Genomic DNA, 23,528 nt, shown 5'->3' with positions numbered 1-23,528 from the left:
GTATATGATTTCAGTAAACTGTATGGAGACGTTGAGAGAAGAAAAATATTTATACACAGATCACATGCAGATGTGTAAATTCTAAGTATAAGGTTATGTAATAATATCTTTACATACACTCTAGGGTGACATTGGACCTTAACTTCTCTTTCTTATGTTTTGTTCTACCATATCACGTCTGAGCCCTCACAGACCAGCAACAAAACCTTGCCTCAAACCCACGCCATCTCATACTCATTTTTAGATCCCAAATATGAGTAAATTACCAAATTAATATATTGAATATATATAAAGATTGGTGCACACACAAAATACAACCAACGGTAGAACCAAACCTAAATAAGACTGTCATTGTCAAAAAAAAAAAAAAAGGAACCTCCATATATATTCTCTCACAAGATTTTATTTTTCATATTATTTTTTTGTTTGATCAGTCGTCTTTGTCTATTTCTCCCTCACACACCATACATGCGATGTAGAAGCCAAACCAAACTTAAAACCCAAGCAATCTCTTTTTCTTTCTTTTCTTAATTCTGATAATTCATTCGTTTATTATTAAGAATATCACATTGCAGTTTTAGAAAGAAACTTAAGTCTGTTTAATTTAATGCTTTTACTTTAGAAGATACAAGAAATGTAATTTGTGTACGCATACTTGTAAAAAACAACAAGAACAAAAACTGATAATTTAACAGTGTTACAAATATGTAAAAGTAAAGGTTTGAAAGTTTTACAATTTTATATTGCACTTCACTTTAATTCAAGTTGTGTTGTAGGTGTACCTCTTCCTCTCATTGTTACTTAGCATGTATGTTTCTACATACTTATTAAACCAATCTAAGTGCTACTATATGTAGTGTATGGTACATCTGTACACAATATAAAATGAGGTTTAAATAATAGTATAATTTTTAGGCTTACCTCATCTCTCTCTCATGGATAGTACAAAGTTAAAATCAAGTGCAAAAAAGGCCAATTAACTCAAACTTAAAAAGTGATGAACAAGAATTCAATTCCTTCCTCCTTCTCAAGATAACCTAAAAAGTTCTTCTTAGGAAACAACATATATGCTTTATTATCTTTAACTCTTTTTCCCTCCTCTCTCTCTCTCTCTCTCTCTCTCTCTCTCTCTCTCTCATGCCTTTGTTTATTCTGACGAAGTTGTGAGCAGTGAAAGAAGAGGAGAAGAGAGATATGCACAAGAGGTATCTTGGAGACATAAAACAACATGACTTGGTGCAATGACCGTAGCGATGTTCAGACCGTTGAAAGAATCATTCCCTCCCCGACGTCGGCTGAGTCTCCGAGAGCCTCATTACCGGTGTCAAGCCACAAAACTTGTCCTTCTTGTGGCCATAACTTCAAGTTTCATGAACAGGTTCTTGTTTATCTCAATAGCTACATCAAACTGTTCAATCATATATATATATATATATATATATATAGTATTTGATCATGAGTAATTATAATACACCCGATTTATGTAGGCGGGGATCCATGATTTGCCGGGACTACCCGCTGGAGTGAAATTTGATCCGACGGATCAAGAGGTACTGGAGCATCTTGAAGGGAAGGTAAAAGACGACGCAAGAAAGCTTCATCCTCTCATAGATGATTTTATCCGTACCATCGATGGTGAAAACGGCATCTGTTATACCCATCCTGAGAAATTGCCAGGTGATTCTATGTTGCTATCAATAACTTTGTTATTTAAATGAACATAATTATAATTTCATGTTCGTATGATCTATAAATTAACTATCTGGCATGGAAAAAGAACATATAACTTTATGATACTTTTCAAAATCGATTACATTCTTCTTCTTTTTTTGTATCTATACAACACGTAAATGTTTAATTTCTATAGATTTAGTGTCGTCCATTTGAATGTTACGTAACTTTAAATCATCAACATTGTAATTAGGGTGTGATGATCAAATTTTGTTATTATATGTTCAAAAATACGTGGAGAAAATAATGAAATCATATTTGATAAAAAGCTGAAATACAAGAAAATGTAGCTAATCCAATTATTAAGTTTGATGAATGCTAATTAGTCGTTGAATACATATGCTATATATATATAGGAGTGAACAAGGACGGGACGGTCCGTCATTTCTTCCACCGACCGTCGAAAGCATACACGACGGGAACAAGAAAACGACGTAAAGTCCATACTGATTCCGAAGTCGGTGGCGAGACACGGTGGCACAAAACCGGCAAAACACGGCCAGTTCTCGCCGGAGGAAGAGTGAGAGGCTACAAGAAAATCCTAGTGCTCTACACAAACTACGGCAAACAAAAAAAGCCCGAGAAGACTAATTGGGTAATGCATCAATATCATCTTGGCATCAACGAGGAAGAGAAAGAAGGCGAGCTCGTTGTCTCCAAAGTCTTCTACCAGACTCAACCACGCCAATGTGGTGGCTCAGTAGCTGCAGCAGCCACCGCTAAAGACCGACCTTACCTCCACAGTCTCAGTGGAGGTGGTGGCCGCCACCTTCATTACCATCTTCATCAAAACAATGGTAACATCAAGAGCAACGGCGGTGGAGGAGGAACCGCCGGAGCCAGTGAGTATTATCACAATATTCCGGCTCTTATCTCGTTTAATCAGACCGGGGTACAGAACCATTTGGTTCATGACTCTCAACCTTTTATCCCTTAAAAAGAAAAATCAATTTTACATCGACGGTCGTAAAAATAAGAGAAAGGGTATATAATCTAAGAATTATACTTTCATATTACTACACATACATACGTACAAATAACTTAAATTTACTGTGCAAACTTATACACGTAACTTGTCTTTTCTTATGTCATAAAACATTTTTCTTACCCTTTTTATTGCTTTGTACAATTTATATTCCTTGGACGATAATGAAAAAAAATGTACAAAGATCTCCCTTGTCTTTTGGTACATTAATTCATTTTGATATATTGTCGGCAGAGATATATGCATGTGGGTGGACTAATTAGCGCCAACATACTTTGGACGTGGTCTAATTGCTCAATAAATCTAATTCTTATATGCATTAGACAATTGACACCCTAATTCTTTATATACTTTGAACGTCATCTAATCAATTAACTTAACATCTGCAAGATCATTTTTATAGAAAAATTAAAGGCTTCGATAATAGATAAATCAATACCATTTTTCTTCGTTAGCACAATATTGCCATTTAACTCCAAATGCAAATCTCATAGATTTTTTACTCCCCAAACGATAAGTTTATTACAATTAACTCAATCAGCAAACAGTTTTTTTTGTTCCTTTTCTTTGGAAGACCAATTTTCACCTTGAGATAGATAAATCACAAGAATAACCTTTAAAAAGTGTTTAGTAATACATATCAGGCATTTGTTCCAAAGGATCTGAGGAATTGAAAAGATGACATGAACCACATAGGATTTTACTTAAGCCTCTCTACTTCTTTGCATCCACATCCAAATTCATCCCTTGTAGGTTAAGCAACAGATCGTCTGAGCTCAAGTACACTTTGTTCGCCGAGTTAGCTACGGTCTGCGCAATCTCTCTTGCAGCCTCGATCTTCCTGAGCGTTATGAAAGCTTGGTTGTTTGCAATTGCTTGACCAATGAGCTGAGCACTCTTGGCTTCTCCCTACACAAGCCATGACGAGTTTGTCACACAACAGTTTCGGTCTCAAGATTTTAGACAAATGGAAAAGTAGAGAAATTCTCTTTACCTGGGCACGGATAACTGCACTTCTCTTGTCTTGTTCAGCCTTCTCAATGATGAACTTAGCCCGCTCAGCCTCTTGAGCCGCCACCTGCTTTGCTTCAATGGCAGCCGTGAACTCCTTCCCGAATGTCAAAGTCGTGATGGACACATCATCAAGCGCGACGTTGAAGTTTGCTGCTCGTGCAGTCAGAATCTTCCTGATCTCCCTACTGACTGCCTAAGAATAACACGATAAATATTATTGATAACTTCACTAAGAAAGAGTAAAAGATGGATCATATATTTACAGTCACTTGTATACCTCTCTCTGAGTAATAAGCTGGCTTGCATTGTACTGAGCAACCACAGCTTTCAAAGTCTCATGAATTATAGAAGGCAGAATTCTCTCGCTGTAGTTCTCACCAAGGCTCCTGTAGATTGTAGGTAGCTGGTCTGCCATGGGACGCGTGAGAACCCGAAGCCCAATTTTCACCTGAAAGTTTCAAAACCCACAGACTTAAAGCTTACAAAGTTGTGTGTCGACATTACACCACAGTGGCATATATGCGAAGAGGACTTTACATTCTCTAAATCCTCAAAACAAAAGTGACTGAAAATGGGAGGAGTTGAAGCAGAGTACCATCTGGAGATCGCGGCTTCCGGATGTACTCTCAACAAGGTAGGGTCGAGCACGAACGTCATAGATGACCGGCCTTTCGAACCAAGGAACCATAAGGTGTGTACCTTCAGGGTAAACCTGCGTAATAAAAAGGTTACTACTTACTAACTACATTCTTGTGAATTAAGAAGACTGTTATTATGCTCAGTGGGAACAACAGAACAACAAGATGTCATGACTGATCAGCCCCAAGGATTAATAAACAACATTTCACAAACGATTATCAGATTTCACTAACAAATCAACCAAGAAAATTTCATCCAAACGTCACAAACCGCAAATCATCAGGAAAAATACATACACTACAAAGCCAAAAGACACAATTTGAAGAAAAAGTGATAAACCTTATCTTTAATACCGACTAAACGATTGAACATGATGGCACGATGTCCTCCGTCAACATTATAGAGACTGTGTGTGGCACCATAGAGACCAAGCCCACCGATAATCCCAACCTTAAGCAACGCAGAAATGGCATCACCACCTGGCAGCTTCGGAACTTTGACGTTGAGATTCATCCTTCTTTCTGGAACAATCCCACAACATTTTTAACAAATCAAAATCAATATCCAGGTCTGGAGAAACAGAACAAACAAACATGCACTGAAAATTCTGACTCAGATCTACTCCCTTTATGCAACTTTAAACTCTATATCATCCAAAATCTCAAAATAACAAAATCAAGTCAGATTCAGCACACCAAGACATAAAAGATAGCAAATTTAACAAACCCACATGCTCAAAAATACGTCTAAGTTCTAATCAAACAGTGATACTGGCATCTTTGGCATAATAAACAACAAGTGATTAAGAACTTCGAGCATAAAACTCTCTCTCTCACTCACCCACCTCCAAAATTCCCTTGCTCACGAAAATTTCGACAAGAATCGATTGATACACACACCCATTAAAACAAAATACACACGCGAAATGGCGAGAAGCGTACCTGCAAAACTTTGCTACTGGAGAAAGGGGAAGATCGTGAGAAAGGGGGTTTAGGGTTTAAGCTCTCTCGCTTTCTATTGGAGAAATGTGGACGGTGTCACCTTTTTTTTTTTTGTTTGGGAAAAAACCTTTGGGCTCACGTTATAGTCCATTAGATATTTTAGATGGGCTTAACGGTGAATAACAATACTTTATTGGGCTTAGTTTTGATAAAGCCCATGTAGTGAATACCAGACACTTGTCATCGCGGCTAAACATGCAACCGAACAGTTGTCGAGTCAAGTCCGCAGCAGATACGACGGATCAAACACGCCTAGTGTCGCCGCGTCTCTCTCATGTGTCACCTTGTTTCCCTCTTGTCTCTATATTTCTTTCATTAAGTTCTTTTATTTTGTTTATAAAATAATATTTTGGCTGTATCTCTACTACGCTCTTCGATCACATCGCCAAAAATAATTAATACTCGTGGACACCGGTGATGTAACCATGTGTTAATTGTAAAAATTAGATTTTCTTCTCCCGTTTAAGATCAATTACATATCATGGTTAAGCCATTTCTAAGACGATGATCAAAGGTAAATCCAGTAGAGTTTCTATTTATACGGATGGATAACGAAGCGAAAAATGAGATAGATACATTTGAATTTGTCGTGTTTTGGCATATGCGGAGAGTGACCTACGCGCATGAACGTCAAGAGACACTTGCTCGAGCTCACAGACTGACGTGTAAAAAACATAGACTCATGACCCCATGCAAACCCAATCTTAGGTGGCACAAACATTGAGCTCACTCGACAATATATAAACTCCTGCTAACTCCCGTTCTCTTCATCCATCATCTCTCACAACAAAGAAAAAGAAAATGGGTAAGCTCAGCAATCTCCTCGTTGCAACATTCGGGGTTCTCCTCGTCCTTAACGGCTGCCTTGCGAGGCAATCTCTTGGGGTTCCTCCTCAACTACAGAACGAGTGTAACCTTGATAACCTAGACGTTCTTGAAGCCACCGAAACTATCAAAAGTGAGGCCGGTCAGATCGAGTACTGGGATCACAACCACCCTCACCTCCGATGTGCTGGTGTTTCCGTAGCTCGTTATGTAATTGAACAAGGCGGTCTCTACTTGCCCACCTTCTTCACTTCCCCAAAAATCTCCTACGTTGTTCAAGGTCTATATCAATCTCTACATACATAATACCCCTTCTAATCAAATATGTATATATCACGTTCTAATTAATGAAATAAACAATTAATTCACTGTACGATAGCTCTTTTCTTTCTGTATATAAATTTATTTCATATTACAGGAAAGGGTATTAGCGGAAGAGTGGTCCCTGGATGTGCGGAGACCTTCATGGACTCGCAGCCCATGCAAGGCGAGCAACAAGGACAACAAGGTCGAAGACAAGAACAACCATGGCAAGGACAAGGGCATCAAGGACAAGGGCAACAAGGACAAGGGCAACAAGGACAGCAGCAACAACAAGGGTTCCGTGACATGCACCAGAAGGTAGAACATGTTCGACAGGGAGACGTCTTTGCCATCACTCCAGGCTCTGCCCACTGGATCTACAACTCCGGAGAACAGCCACTTGTCATCATCGCTCTTCTAGACATCGCCAACTACCAAAACCAACTTGACCGCAACCCTAGAGTAATCATATATACACAAGACGCACATTCAGTTTTAGAAGATCTATACCGTATCAGATTAACTAATATTTACATGTTTTGCAATTGTTGATTCTATGTTATAGGTGTTCCGTTTGGCCGGAAACAACCAACAGGGTGGTTTTGGCGGTTCGCAGCAACAGCAAGAACAGAAAAACATGTGGAGCGGCTTCGACGCACAGATCATAGCTCAGGCATTGAAAATCGACGTTCAGTTGGCTCAGGAGCTTCAGAACCAACAAGACAGCCGTGGAAACATCGTTCGTGTTAAGGGACCTTTCCAGGTCGTGAGGCCGCCTTTGAGACAGCCCTACGAGAGCGAAGAGAGGAGACGCCCACGTGGCCCACAAGACAACGGCCTTGAGGAGACTATCTGCAGCATGAGGTCCCACGAAAACATTGACGACCCTGCTCGTGCTGACGTGTACAAGCCCAACATTGGTCGTGTGACCAGCGTCAACAGCTATACCTTGCCCATCTTGCAGTACATCAGGCTTAGCGCCACCCGTGGCCTTATCCAGGGTGTAAGTACTACATTTTTCTTTTATTATAAATTTAGAGATATCAACCTTTTTTACCAAAAAGATAAACTAGGCATAGTATGCAAATTTAAAATTTAAAATAGTTTTTAGTAGATAGTTGTAGAGAGATTGAAATCCAAATATCCAAACATATCCTATCCATACACATAATTTTAAAAATCAATATAATTGATCCAATCTATTATACTTACATGGTTAATAATTTCGTTAGAAATTTTTTTAATTAATTTATTTTCTTTAGCAAAACGTAATAAAATCGTAGGCTACCGATGAATGATCACATGTTGCAGAATGCGATGGTGCTTCCAAAATACAACATGAACGCAAACGAGATCTTGTACTGCACTGGAGGACAAGGAAGGATCCAAGTTGTGAACGACAACGGACAGAATGTGTTGGACCAGCAGGTGCAGAAGGGACAGCTCGTGGTCATTCCACAAGGGTTCGCTTACGTCGTCCAGTCCCACGGAAACAACTTCGAGTGGATCTCTTTCAAGACTAATGAAAACGCGATGATCAGCACTTTGGCAGGTCGAACCTCGCTATTGAGGGGATTGCCACTAGCTGTCATATCAAATGGTTTCCAGGTGTCTCCTGAGGAAGCTAGGAGGATCAAGTTTAACACCCTTGAGACCACCTTGACTCGATCCGCCGGTAGGCAACAACAGTATATCGAGAAGATCGTCGAAGCTTAAATGAGTCGTTTTTCTTTTTCCTAATAAAAGTATGGTCAGTTTGTAATCATGTTCCACTGCCTTTAGCGTCTGTGTAAACTATGTGTCTGCGGCACTTACTTGTAATAACACTTTCTTTTCATAAATAAAGGAAAGGTTCGAGTTGCATATACAATGTTGCGCCAGTTTTTTTGTCTAGCGATTTTACTTGGATTCTGCTTTCGTGAAATTTTTTTCTTTTATCTTTATTTAAACTATTTTTTTCCCTTTAATCAGAAATTTATTGTAGAAAGTCCGAATTTCGTAGTACAAAAAGAGTATTGTTTTCATGCATCTTACATTTTTGTTTGATTTTACGGTATTGTAGTTTATATGGGCCTGAAGGACGGCCGAAACGAACTAAAGTTCCGTCACGTTATTATGTCCAAACTCCTAAGTCAAAACAATCTTCGTTAAATAGTATGCGTCTCTTTTGTTTTACGTCGGAAAATGGAATTTCCAAAATTCTTTTGTTCTCTTTTCATTTTGTGTGTATTAATCATCATTACATTTTTTTTTGTTAAAGATTAATCATCATTACATATAACCTTAATCTACTCTACCTTGATTTTAATTAACTCTCCCGGAGAAAAGGTTTGGTTAGTGTCGACTTTTAAATGTTGGATTTTGACACTTCAAGATTCCTCTCTCTTTAATTTTTTTAGCTTCTAAAGCTGAGCTAGTCTCTTCATTTCAAAATACTTTTGTGTTCAAACAGTTTTTTCACACAAATAGAAAAAAAAAATTATATTTTATTATTTTTAAATATATATTTTTTATTGGTCAAAATATTAAACATTTTGGATAAGGTTAAAATTTTAAATCGTAAAACAATAACGAATTACTGAAGAAATAGAAGATAGCTTGGAAGGGATTCTTTTTAGCTAAACTCAAGTACAAAATTCACGGCTACACGTTATTTACTAGCAACCTAATTTATTAACAAAATTAAGAGCAGCACCAACCTAATTTATTAATTTAAATATCATGTAGTTATTTATTTAGATTTAAAATTTTAATTTTTTTTTAAAAAAATTATATACAGACACCTATTCAAATGTTTTTAATGAAAAGATATTTCAGTTCACTTTCTTCTTTTAATAATATTATAATAAGAGTATCTAATTTATATACTATTGATGGAGCTAGGTACTCTAAAAACATCTCAATCAGTTAGATATTCTTTTAGTAAATAAATATTTTTATTTTAATACTATTAGGACACTGCTCCTATCTTTAATTAAACTTTTTTTCTTTTCGTAAATCTAAAAATAATATAGTTTGCTAGGGAATGTAAAAAAAACTAACCAAATGACAAACTCTAAAAGAAAGTATAATCTGAAAATGAGATCTATAATGTTATTTACAACAAAGAAGACTAATAACGACGATAATATTCATAGGCAAAGGAATTACATATAATTTTAAAATGAAAAATGAAGAAAACCTAAAATCAAGCTAATTATAACAATCTCCTAATTAAGAAACCTAGAATCACAAACCCTATACCCAAATGCCACACAATTCATATGCATAATAATGTAAATCTATAGATGGAATAGTTGTAAATCATGAATCAACAAATCGGCCAAACCCTTGAATAGTATGTTCAATGAAAAGGGAGGAGATTGTCGGTCTCAAAACTTAAGCCACCACATTCCATATGAAGATTAGAAACCATACCACCATCCGACGATGATCCCATACATGTCTTGTCATGCTCCAAACTCGTCATATCTGGTGACAACAAAATCTTCTCATAATTTTGATGATGATCATCAGTGATGTTGACAGTACTGTTGTTGTCGACGTAAAGCAGATTTAGCAAGGACTCGTGATCAGGCCCATGGCTCGACGATGAGGATAGTGAACCGATAATCATCTGCTCCCAACCACATGCTACGGTTTGATGAAGACAATGTTGATGATAGGGATGTTCGGTGGTCCTTGAAGGCTGCTTCATTAGCTGCTCCCACTGATCACAAACTTGGATTTTCATCTTCTCTTGCTGCTGATGATGTGGAGGAGACGATAATAAAGGTGGCAACTGATTGTTGTAATTACGGGAGTAATTAAGATCCGGAGCGTCAATGATTTCAAGCCTTTGGGTCTGATGATCATTGTTATAATTATTGTCTTGTAGTGATGAGTCTTTGCCTTTGTTGAACACTCTGCACAAGACCCAGTCTTCCTGTGTCCACATACCGACAGAACGAGAGGACATTGTCAATAAAAATAAAAATAAAATCATATAAATGTATGTATATAAAAATGCATGAAATTTTACGTTACGTGCGGTCTCGTGCATGCAAATAACCAAACACGCATTAAAGTCACTTTTGTCTCTTTCTTCCATTTATTTATTGTTTCCTTTTGGATATATGTGTCATTCTTTGTAGAGATATTTGGCAAAATAGACAGTTTTCAAACATAATTGTAAAAGTAATATAATCACTATTTACAATTAGTAAATTCCACAAATTTTAGTGTTTTCTACTGTTCATAAGACTTTTCAACCTTCATCAACATTTAATATTTACAACACATGCCATTGAGTCTTTTAATTTTCTTTTCTTTTTAATTTGTTTTCTTTTTTATTATATGCTCCATATAATCTAAAAATAAAAATGCTGACTAATTAAAAAAAAATTTAAATTTTTGTAGAAAGAAAAAATTATATGTTTTTTTTTTATAATTGGATATGCATTTTGTTTGATGTTTTTATTTGATAATATTAAATACTTTTACAAATTTTAGATCTGTACACCAAATTAAATGTACAGATGTCTGTACACCTAATTAAGTGTACAGATGAAATTTGTTTAATTTTTAGGGTTTCAAATGTCTGTACATATGTTTGTACTGTAATGTTTTTATACAAATTACATATGTAAAGTTAATAATGTGTATAAATATCTGTACACATACTAAGGTGTACGGATACAAAATATTTATATAATATATTTAAAAATTATTAAATAAAATTCATATCATATTGTAAAGAAAAAAAAATATTTTTTTGTACCTAAGAAGTTTTCTAACAATAGATTATATTAACAATTATTTGAATAATTATAATTGGAAGAAAAAAAAAAATTTATTTGTTACCCACATACAAACCCATTTTTATAATTTTCTTACTAAATCTATGCTTTACCATTTCTCCCTATCTCACAAACTCTCTATTATACAATATCTTATTTTTCTAATTTTAAATAGTAAATGTATTAGTTTCCCAATTAAATTTCCAAAATGTATTAATTTGTTAACAAACCCTTCTTTGCTGCCATCTCATCATGCGCTAATGCCACGCACTTCCATGCATTCATATATCGTACATATATATACATACACTAATGCTTGGTTTATATTTATATATATGACTTGTATATATGAGATATATTCACGTTTACATTTGTAACGAATCCTATATATATTGAGCGTGAAAATGACCAAATATTAGTATCAATAAAAAAAACTTGATGATATATCCATAATAAGGGTTATCCATAATCCATCCAGTTATTTATTTCAGTTTTAAAAAAAAGATATATATCCATATATTTGCCAGTTTATATTGAGACAGATCTCATGAATTCTATCTATATTGTATCGGACGCATGTACTAAATATAGAGTAATGGATTATGACGATTTATGATGAACTTACTAATAAAAAAAGGCTTGAGTTAATATTTTTCTAGTGAGCTTACTTAATATAATTTTGCACCAAAAAATAGGAGAAAAAAAAACTGCTGATATCACCCGTTTTCCTTTGAAAAATACTGTTTGCATAAAAACCAATACGCTGGTACTACTAATTTGGTTGATCTACTATAGTATATATATGCATGGCAACATGGGACATCCACGAATAGACACATGTCATCGTGAGTTTAGGCACGTTGCAAGTGATGCTCATTAAGACGTAATTATTATGAAATAATGACTATAATAATTATGGTTAGTAGCATCAAAGAGAGAAAGAAGAATTGTTGGGGAATAATCAAGTACCTTAGGTGGGATGTTAGGACACTCAAGACGGAACTCGTGCATGATCCAAGTAGTTTTGATCCCATTTGGTGCTCTGTTCCTGTAGAACACAAGTGTTTTTCTCATCCCTACCAATTGTCTAGTACGTGGATCCATCACTGTTCGATCTTTTCCTGTTGCTTTCCAATATCCGCTTATTGTCGCTCTGTTTGTGCGATATCCAGTCGCATATTTTCTATCGCGAAAACTGAAGAAGTACCATTCCTTTGCGTTCAGCTTTGCCACATCTTTACATAAGAGTAGAAAACTGTAAGAATAAAATTATATCCTAAATATTAAATATTATGTAAATTATAGAGTAAATCACAAACGATTGTCTGGTTATAAGTTCATGATTTATTTTATTTTCTTAATGATTTGTTTATATGAGTCTACTTATTTTACCATTTAGATTGGAAAAGGAAAAAGTAAATAAATTAAGAAGCTTTCTAAATCAGAAAGAAACATTATAAAAAAAAAGATTTAGAGATCTAAATTTTTACGTTATTCTTCTTTATAACTGGATATCATAAACAAATACTAAAAAAAAAGTACCTATAAACTTATTTTTATTTTTATTTTGCTATTTAAAACGTCCATTATAGTGAAAAAAAAGACGTCTCCTAACCTCCTTTTATTTTATTTTTAATCGGGTTTTCCATAAGTAAACAGTGATATGTCAAAGGTTAATGTGATGACATAAGACTTGTGATGTGGACAAGACAGAGGATGGGAGACATTGTATTATTAATTTTGGCAAAAAATAATTACGATTTTGACTTCAGCGGGGGAAATTATTGCTCTCTCAAACATTCCTCCTATCCGTTTCGCATTAATTTGATCCTTATAGAAGATGATCAGGAAGATAACGGGGATGTAAAGACTACTTAACAAAAGATTCCTTTATTTTTCCCTAATTGAGAAGAAGAGTAATAGACCACAATTTCTTTTTCGTAGACATAATTATCATCAACCATATCCTTAATAGTATATATTGCATGATTAATTATATATAAACATAAATATATATATATATATATATATATATATAATTACACAACAAGATCGTGGTGGTCATGAAAGTAACTAAGGTTTCTTGAGTCTCTAAAGTTGCTTGTGATATACTGCAAAAAAGGTCTTCGTGTTTACACACAAATAGAGCTTACTTTTTTTTGTTTATTCTCTGATTACATTTTAATTAATGTTCTTTAATGCAACAAATTAACAAACTTTGGATTTTATACTCGGCAAGTTATCTTTAACAGAGTACCGAAAAGTCAAAATTACGAAGAAAACAATATAAAAAGTTAAGAAACAAAATATGACAACAGGATTCTCGGTCCCCTTTTTAAAAAGCTTCCACAATTTCTCAAGGTATAAAAAAAGAACCACAGACAAAAGCATACAAACATGTACACATATATAAATATATATTATGCAATTATAGCTAGTGAGTCTAAAAATCTAGAATCTATGTGAATACCCCGTTTCAGTTGACACAATCAAGTATTTTTAATCTTTCAAATCATTAATTAAGAAGATTCGGTTTCAAGTATAATCATATGATAAATCTGTATATGTACAATCATTATAACGACAGGGACGCGTATTTATACGCACGTGTATGTATATATGCGTGTATACATGTACAATAGTATCTGACCAATTCACATAAGTAAGCTCTAATTGTATAACACAAATATGTTATATATATATATAGCCAATTATATAAGTAAGCTCTAATTATATATATATATATATATATATATAGCCAATTAATCGATCCCCAGAAACAAATCTGATTTAAAGAATCTGTTTTCTTCTTTATGTTCAATTAATGTCAAGCATAATCTTTTCGATGGAAATTTTCAAGAATCTTTACGAAAGCAATTTAAAACCCACCCAAAACCAGGAGTGGACAGAGTATATATACACATATAAATATGTGTATACACAAACTCATAGACACATCACACATAATTAGCAATCAAAGGTACATATATAACTTAATTTCAGAATTATAATTAAAATCAATATGTTACGTACCGGGAAGCTGCCATGGCTCACAAATATGCAAGTCAATCTCCACAAGATCAGTAGCATCCTTCAAGGCTTCATCAACTTCATCATCCTCAACATCACCCTGATCAGATTTGGCCCTAATCTTGTTGCAAAGATAATGGCAAACCAACTCTTCATCACTTGGATGGAACCGAAAGCCCGGCGGCAATTTGGACCCAATATCTTTCAAACCCATTATGTGAATAATTTTTGCTTAATAGCTATATGTAAATGTAAAAACCTTTAGGAGAATTAGTAGGGCATGGACAAAGGTTAGAGAGGAAGAGGGAGAAAAAGAGAGAGAGAGAGAGAGAGAGAGAGAGAGAGAGAGAGAGAGAGAGAGAGAGAGAGAGAGAGAGAGAGAGAGAGAGAGAGGGTAGCTAGAGATACATATATATGTTTAAAATGTATATATTTATAGTTAGGGGGGAATTAGCTTATATGATGTATGGAAATAGAATAATATATAACATGCATGTAGCTAGCTAAGGATAGAAGATGACAAGTTAGAGTTTCTTACAATATTGTAAGATTAGTTGGGTCCATGCTTGTGTAATATATGTAGTTAGTTATGGTGGGAAGTTTCAAGAAAAACCAAAGTCACAAGAAATCTTAGTTGTGAGGTGTCTCATGGGACACTACTATCCAATATTCTCTTTTGGTTTCATTGTTATCCACTTAGGGAAAACAGACCAAACTTTTCCCTTCTTTTTCTTATTGTTCATATAACCGTTTACACTTTGATAACATTTTTTTAAAAATGTAAATATTCGGTAACTTCCGTTTGTAGATCGATCACTAGTTCAGATTAGTTCGTATACATTTTTCATTGATAGCATCATATCCTGAAAACTACTAAAAAAAATAATTAGAGTTTTAGCTTTATGAAAATATTACTTAATAAAAAGTAGACACACACATATTATACATAAGGAACTTTTTATGAAATTCGATAACATTGTTTTATATTAGTTAGGTTTAGACTAAAGATTTAAATTTGGTGATACGTATTCCAACATTAGTATGAATCTTATTTTGTTCATATCAAATACATCACTAGGAAATTCATTATATAGTTGATTTTGTTGCTGCCAACGATTAAGTAGTCCAATTAGCCACGAATACTTTACATTTCCTGTGTTAAATCAATTATTCTTGGCCATATATTTATAGGAAATATAACATTATACTCTTAAGTGGTCATTGGTGATCCTCTTATAGTCATGTGGACCTAATTGGTATGTCAAATAATGGGATTTTTTTCTTTCTGATTTGAAATCAAATTCAAAGGAAAAGGGATTGGCAAGGCATGATGTAAAGTTGTAAACAGCATGCAAGAATATACATATATGCCTCTTACTTAAAGGAAATTTTGTTAACTAAGGAATTAATTTTACACCTTACAATGGTTGAATTTTTCCTAAAACTAACTCCATGGGTAACATGGTTGGATAGTGCCGGTGGAGGGCAACATCCTGTATGAGAAGCTCCTGGAGATATATCCCCTCTATGTAGAGTCTGAGTCCCTTTTATGGGCTATGAAATGTTTTATTTTGTAACGATTCATTTGGAACGGATTTTGCAAACTTTCGGAATTTACAAGCTACTTTTTTCTCTTTTGTCTAACTTATATTCTAAGTTGTAATAATGTCGGTGCTGATTACACGTATAGTTTTCTTTTTCCTCACGTAATTTTTTTGATTTTTGATTAATTTTTCTTAAAATCATGTCTTATCGATATTTGAATGAAATAGGGACCTTGTTAAAAAGAATATAAAAATTAACTCTATGGAATGGATTGGTTGATTTGATACTGACTTAGTTTTCCATTTTAATGGAGTATCAATTAGATTAGACTAAATACACTGAATCATTTGAATTAATAAGTTGACATTAATACTTAGACAATTAATCTACGCCTAACATGCAAATGTGGCATATATATGTGACGAGAGGGCAATTTATTTAAAACGTTAGAGACAACATACTTCCAATATGTAAGAATGTATGCGTACCAAATATTAATCAATAATTACCAGGTCAACTATATATAATATGCACGATTATTTAGTAGACACCATCATGATAAAATAGTTTAAAGGTTCGATTACACACTAATACTTTACCATGCTTCTTTGGGCTTTTTCCCCGACTCATGATAAAACTGTGTGATCTTTTTGTCTCCGTCTCGGTAGTCGGTACGTAGGTTTTATATATCGTCTGCGGTCATGCCTTTACTCTATGGTGATCACTATTCATGGTTTCGTTCTTTATCATTGAATGTTCGTAAAACTATAATCCCTATTCTCTCATGTTCATACAAATTTGACGTTTTAGAATTTTTGCATAATTTACAAAAACTGATTTTTTGTAGTTTTTACGTAATTAGCACTAATATTTTGTAAACTTTAAAAATAATCTTTGAAAATATTTGTTTTATTTTTTACTTTTAATGATTTCTAATTAAATAATTTTAATGAAAAATATTAAATTTAAAATTAGTAATCATTGTTTTTTTATTTATGTAAAAACTTCCAAACATCAATTTTAAAAAAATGTAAAGAGTATAAATCATCATCCCACCAACCCATTCCCGGAGCTTCACCACCAATTGTTTAACAATTTAATATAAAAATACTTCTCTTATAATCTATTAGAATAATAGGCGTCACTAGAGTTAGTTAAAAAAAACACGAATCTAATTTTTTGTTTTTAAATGTAGCAATGCATTTGATGTAAAATTAGCAATGAATATTAAAGATTAATATTGGAGATGCATGATGTGAATCTTACAACGGTTGAAAAGTTAAGTTTTAAAAATAGTTCTTATATTAAGTTCTAAAGTTTAGGATCGTTGAAAACTTTTCAAATATAGAATGCTATTGGTTTAGAGAATCTCAGAGATTCAATCTCTCCATTATTAGGCGAACCAGTCCACTCTGTAAAATTAAGAGAAGCAACAGACCGTAGAGTCAATATGTAATGAGATTAACAAATCGTAAATATGTATTCACTGCACTTTTTTTTTTGGGTTCAAATCATCACACACTATTTAGTAGCATATTTTAGTTCACAAGGGTAATCTTTTTTTTTTTTTTTTTTTTTTTTTTTTAATGTATCACAAATGATCAGTACAAACTGGTAGTAACTTGAGACAGATCGTAGCCACCTCTTTGTTGCAATTTATGACCAATTTGTACTTTAAACTAACCTAATCGGAATAGCAGATTGTTGTTTCATTGAAAACCACGTCGCATTCTTTGGGCAGTGACAATAGTAATATTTTACTTTTTAAAATGATGGTGGTATGTAAAAAAATAGTATATATAGATTTAAAACAATAAATTTTAAAATTATGGATGTATCAAAGTTAACTATACAGTATGTGTTTATTATACATACACGTCATTTATACATTAATTAGGAAAACATATATAATTTTTTGGAATAGAAATAATTGATGGGAGTAAGGGCCCACTAATGATGAACATGATCAAACCGAAGACACAGTGATCTTTGAACAAAACTCATTTGTTGATGTTTCGGAAAATCTTGGATTTATTTCAGAGACTGCCACAATAATTGAGGTGTGGACAAAACTCAATTTTGTCATTATGTTTCCTATGTTTCTCATAATTATTGGCAGCTGTACACAGTACACAGACATATATATTTTGGCATCATGTAGAAGAGTGAAATGGGTCACAAAGGCAACACCACGATCTTACCTTCATTTTTGTTGCTAGGTTTTATTAATTTAGTAGAATCTTGGTGTAAATTACTATATAATCGATCATATGGTCTTCTAAACTAAGATGGTATCACATACTAAATCATCATTGAAATCATCCTTTCATTCTTCTGATAAATAACTTGGATTGTTTATAATTTAATAAAATCAAGCTGAAACGAAATCAATATGAGTTATGAAAATAACAATCATATTATTATACCATGGATCAGATGTGATAAAATAGAAAGGCCTATCCTTGAGGTTTGTTGAGTCTATTCCTGATGGGGAAACCTTTTAATGCGCTGGATCTTTAATAATTATATGCTTATGGTGGATCCTATATCACTCTCTATAAATAGTTGTATATGCTTACATAATGTCCCAATGATATAGTTACTGGATTAAATAATTATTATTTGAAGTGTTAGTACAAAAGTTAAGTTGAAGATTACTAATCGTGTTGAATCCGAATTTTTATTTGGTGTGGTTTTTCTTACAGATTTAAATTATTAGTGTTTTCAGTAACAATTTCCAAAATAAATATCATTTAATAACGATTTGGTTAGTACTTACTATTTAGGTTTTGGTTAAATATACTTAATTTTCAAATAATTGGTTTAGGACTAGTTTTCATTTTCGGCTACTTTTAAATTCAGATTCAGTTTTTTTTTTTTTTTTTTTTTTCAGGATATACAAATGAGAGGTTCACATAAATTCTATTAAAATTATTATGAGATCTTTAGTTTGGTTCATATCATCAGAAATCGGTTAATTTTGTTTATAGGATACAAAGAGACCGTCTCTTTTGTCTTTATTTTAGAGACGGTAATCTAATACTATAATTCTGTTCAAGGAGGATCATATATATAGGGTAATAGAGTTTTGGAAAACAAATTGTTTTCTATGCGATCAAGTTTCAACATTTTTAGATGGTTCAACGTTAACTCTAAACATAAAGGAGGAAAGCTACCAATGAAATGGAAAAAGGTCCTTTACAGTTGGCAGATCAAAATTTGCTCATGCACAGGATGAATAGCACATATATGTATATATCATAGGATCAAATCATTTGAAAAATTTGATTTTATGTTTTTGATTTTTATACGTCAAGGTAAGAGTTGTAGATTTTTTGTGTATCATATCAATTTTTTTTTTTCCATGCAAACCCTTAATTAGAGGGAGCCAAATGCGGCGGGGAAATTGGTGAGCCGTATATATCTTAGGTTACACGTCCTTCCATTTGCTCGAGAAATTTCCGATTGCTTAGAATTTAGGAAATTAAGTCAACGTTTCATACAAAAGTTTCATTAGTGCCTTTATGAATTATGATGGCTCAACCGGTATTTAACTAAAATGTAATTTTGTTATTAATGGAAATCCCGGGTCAAACATTTCATAATCTACATGGTAAAAAATCATCTGTTTCAGGAAAAATTATTTGTTTTTAATTAGAGAATCATATTAAATATTTATTGTCATGTAGTAAAAAAAAATTACCAAAACGAAGTACTATATATAAACAATATTTTAACTGAGCTTAGGGGCTTACCGATAATGCTACGAAACTCTTTTACTGATGTTAGGTCAATAGAAAACAGTACAACATTTTATGCTTACTACAAAATTCGGTTAACATATCGACAACTATACTAATCTAGACGATAAGTTAAACTTAGGTCCGCATTACTCCTTTTTAAAATTATGCCTTTCTATGTTTTGTTCTCGGATGGAAAAAGCTACATTTTTTTTTCTTGGACAAAGGAAAAGCTACCTAACAATAGGGCAAGCAAAAAAAATGAGTTTTTTTTTCAGTTCAACATCGGATCATCATATCATGTTTTCTTGTACGATTGGCGTGTAACATCTTATAGTGTAGTTATACATCATGTTAGAATTATATTATACCTATAATATAAGAACGGTTAGCTAAACAACAAGGATCATAACTACTAGCTAGAGTCGATTGAAAAAAAAAATACATTTCAAGTTCTCGAGCATAAAACTTGCAATACGTTGAAGCTAGTAGACTCTCAGGTTAACATGACACCTAATCTAATTTTAGTTCTGAAAATTCCTTCGAGGTTTTTTTCAATAATAATAAATTTCATATAAATTAAAATAGTCATATCAAATAGTTATGTTGAGCATACATCACCCTATTATAAAAAACACTAAAAATATAAATGCTTTAATTATAAGACTTCAAATATAAATTAAAATCAAATCATTCATATTTTATTGGCCCCATGGGTAACAACATAATAGCATACATATGATTTAGAAGAAAAGTATACACGATATGAACACGTATATATATGGAGAAACCAATCCCACAGCATGAATGATGTGCACACGTATACACGCACATAGGTATATGAGAGTCTCGAGAGATGTATTATTGATGAAAAATGATGGGAATAAGGGTACTCGAGGGGAAGAGTTTATTGCCAAGTAAGGAAGATTAAGTGTGTTTGATTGGAGAAAGAGTGACGGATTTAACATTCTTTGTCGTGATCTAATTATTCGTCTTTCGTATTCCTTAGCAGCCATCTTCTTCATATATATAGATATTATATATTGTCAAAACTTCATGTTTTTTTGTTGTATTTTAGTATTAATTATTGTATGAAATTTTGGATTACCTCCATAAATTAATCACAACTTACAGAAATATAATGTTAAATTTTGTCTTTAAGTCTTTAAGCATTAAAAATACAAGTATGATTTAGATATAACAAAGTTTATGTATTATTTAACATTTTTGATATCTTTGTATGATTCTGAATAAATCCGTTGAGTGATACCGTTAATTGATTACGTTATATAATTTGTAATTATTAAATTATTTAATTCATTATTTAGATTTGAGATCCAAAAGGGTTACATCTAACTAGTAGACAAATCATTGTGCCAACTATTAAGATGTATATATACAGATATTTTAAAAACAAAATGAACAAGGCTTGCCAAACAAAACAAAAGAAGGAAAGAAGAAGAAGAGAATGAATGAACAAGAAAACATAGATATGTCATGAACGCTTGGTAAGAACATCATGGCAAATTTTAAATGCTAGCTTAACAAAGTACATGCTGTCAAAGAGTCAAGGAATACGAAAACAATATAATAACATATTCCCATTTTTAAAACACCAAGGTCAGGATCAAATAGTATATATATGCTCTAAATAAGTGCACATGGCATGCCTTTACTATTCCTGCAGATTGCAGACCAAATCCTAATATCATTATGATTCGTTTTCTACCATTTGTTGAAATTGACTCGTGCTAGACTTTTTATGTATATTCTCTTTGTAGCCTCTAAATAAATCTATTAATAATTCATCATTATATTTACTGTTATGCCTTCAATTTTCATTAAATCATTTACAAATAATTTAGTCAAATACTCCACTCTCTTAATTCTATAATGTCTTTACAAAAAAATTTAGAGGCATATATAGTGTATGATAACTTAAGCTCCTGAGTCAGATATCCATTCATATGATCACTGATATGATAATATTATGTTACGAATACACATTTTTATGCGGTGTAAGATCTCCACATTTATGAGATACGACACAAAAATATACAGTTGAGTTCACCAAGCCAATACTAATATACAAAAGTAACATAAATCGTATTATCAAACATCTTTCTGCTTTTGACCGCAATATCAATGGAATATATGGGGTGAGAGGCTAGTAAGACTATATAATAAGGCCGTCGCATTGAGGGCCAAAATATGAATTCATACGGAATAAATTCGCGGATGATTTTTTGTTTTATTTCTTAATGTAAAAAAGCCAAATACTGGAATAGAGAAGATACCATATACAACAATATTTATTTGTATTCAAGTGAAATAATGCTATTAGATGCGATACTCGTTGGATTCTACTTTGACTTTATGACCATTGGTGATTGTTTTTCAGTATGCTTTATTTAATTTAACACTTTCATGTTTCGATTTTTTTCTACTTACATCAACATCTATCTTAAAGAAGCACATATTAAGGAAAATATTTGTAACTATCTAATGGGTATTAACTTCAACACACAAAAAATAAAAACAACCAGAGTGGTATTAATTCATGCAATCTATTAATTAATGACTCCAATAGATATGAGAACATTCATTGTATCTCAAAAGCATATTTCAAAACTCTCGCTAAGTTAGTTATTTATATGATTCAAAAGAAATAGTTTTGATTGTGATAAAGAACTAACTTTTGACACATGATATATACATACTCGTACTCTATGCTATATTAAAAAAAAAAAAATAATACATGTAAATTGATCTTAGTGCAGTGATCAATGATAAGTCTAATTATAGAAAACATCATCACACAAAGATCCAATCTCGCTAAAAACAACTAATAGTATTAATAATATGTTTTCAATATAATTTCCTAAAATAAAATTAAAAGTTATAATCAAATAAGTGGACAAAATATTTTGTCCTGTCTTAATTTTGTCATATATATGAAAATAAATTCTTGATTGGAACATAATCTCTAATCATTGTTAGGAAAACAATCAGATGTATGAATGAGAATTTTTTACAACATTAAATAAAAATTAAACATAAATTATATACAGTATATATATCTATAAATATGATTTTTATTTAATTTTGTAAAACGTATAATGCTCGTTTTCCATCTAGGATATATGCTGGAATGAACCAACAAATGTGACTAAAGCATATATAAAACAGCGAACACAAAGCCGATAATAAGGAGCCAAGCCGGCCTTTGTGTAACGCTTGCATTATGTTGATTAAAGATCTAACTGTTATTATATTACAATTATAAACCATGATGGCAGATTGATCATTATTCGCTTAACGATTACTAGCTAGTATCGCCATGACATGCTGCTGAAATGAACCTTAATGATGCCATGGACCCAAACTCACTCTTAGTTAATTAAGGCGGTCATGCGAACTTATTAACTTAATAGGAATATATGCAAGCCATAAAGGGATAAACCTATGTTTAACAAGCTGACAAGAGCAGACACGTCTGATCGAGCTTCTTGACCGTGATCAACCCGGGAATCAAGAATCTTTGGGGAAATACATTTGAATTTTTATAAGAAATAATAAATAAAAAATGATCTGAGAGTCGCAAACGAATAATGAAAGGTAACGTGTTGATAAAATGAAAGCGAAATGTATGTACTTACATATAACGGTAGAGGTATGCATAATGTATATCATCATATAAATATCATGCAGGTTAGTGAAATGATAGATAATTAGAAAGCCATTATAAAAAGGGCCAACAGGCAGAAAAATGTTGATGAAGACAAAAAAAATTATCAAATGCTCGGGATGGTTCTTGATGTGGCACCACGTGTTGCCACGGTTATGTCTCTCTTTGAGGAAATATCTGATTTAATGTATTTATTGATAGCTTTTTGCTGGTTAAAATTATGGATTTGCTACTTATTAAGATTTTAAA

At 32.8% G+C, this 23,528-nt stretch overlaps 4 protein-coding genes across 4 annotated transcripts; 2 read left to right on the top strand and 2 right to left on the bottom strand.

Annotated features, from left to right (window-relative positions):
* Window positions 1-315: 315 nt before the first annotated feature.
* LOC147933680 (NAC domain-containing protein 73-like) lies at window positions 316-2,901 on the top strand. Its single transcript, XM_087476355.1, has 3 exons — window positions 316-1,378; window positions 1,488-1,677; window positions 2,088-2,901. Exons 1-3 carry the CDS (start codon window positions 1,229-1,231, stop codon window positions 2,666-2,668), a joined length of 921 nt encoding a protein of 306 aa, XP_087332481.1. The 5' UTR covers window positions 316-1,228; the 3' UTR covers window positions 2,669-2,901.
* A 529-nt stretch (window positions 2,902-3,430) lies between these two features.
* On the bottom strand, window positions 3,431-4,882 carry LOC104722039 (prohibitin-1, mitochondrial). Its single transcript, XM_010440141.2, has 5 exons — window positions 4,709-4,882; window positions 4,326-4,442; window positions 4,008-4,178; window positions 3,711-3,923; window positions 3,431-3,625 (listed from the first exon to the last, which is right to left on the bottom strand). The coding sequence occupies exons 1-5, from the start codon at window positions 4,880-4,882 to the stop codon at window positions 3,431-3,433; spliced, it is 870 nt and encodes a 289-aa protein (XP_010438443.1).
* A 1,198-nt stretch (window positions 4,883-6,080) lies between these two features.
* On the top strand, window positions 6,081-8,363 carry LOC104727700 (12S seed storage protein CRC-like). Its single transcript, XM_087475286.1, has 4 exons — window positions 6,081-6,475; window positions 6,614-6,960; window positions 7,064-7,501; window positions 7,810-8,363. The coding sequence occupies exons 1-4, from the start codon at window positions 6,172-6,174 to the stop codon at window positions 8,212-8,214; spliced, it is 1,494 nt and encodes a 497-aa protein (XP_087331412.1). The 5' UTR covers window positions 6,081-6,171; the 3' UTR covers window positions 8,215-8,363.
* Window positions 8,364-9,544: 1,181 nt separating this feature from the next.
* Window positions 9,545-14,868, bottom strand: LOC104722038 (NAC domain-containing protein 46-like). Its single transcript, XM_087470921.1, has 3 exons — window positions 14,310-14,868; window positions 12,246-12,511; window positions 9,545-10,423 (listed from the first exon to the last, which is right to left on the bottom strand). The coding sequence occupies exons 1-3, from the start codon at window positions 14,518-14,520 to the stop codon at window positions 9,842-9,844; spliced, it is 1,059 nt and encodes a 352-aa protein (XP_087327047.1). The 5' UTR covers window positions 14,521-14,868; the 3' UTR covers window positions 9,545-9,841.
* Window positions 14,869-23,528: the final 8,660 nt, after the last annotated feature.

This window comes from Camelina sativa, chromosome 11 (genome assembly GCF_030686135.1).
Source record: "Camelina sativa cultivar CO46 ecotype springtype chromosome 11, ASM3068613v1".
Taxonomy (NCBI): Eukaryota; Viridiplantae; Streptophyta; class Magnoliopsida; order Brassicales; family Brassicaceae; genus Camelina; species Camelina sativa.
Note: the sequence above shows the minus strand (reverse complement) of the source record. Positions and strands in the feature narration are given on the sequence as shown.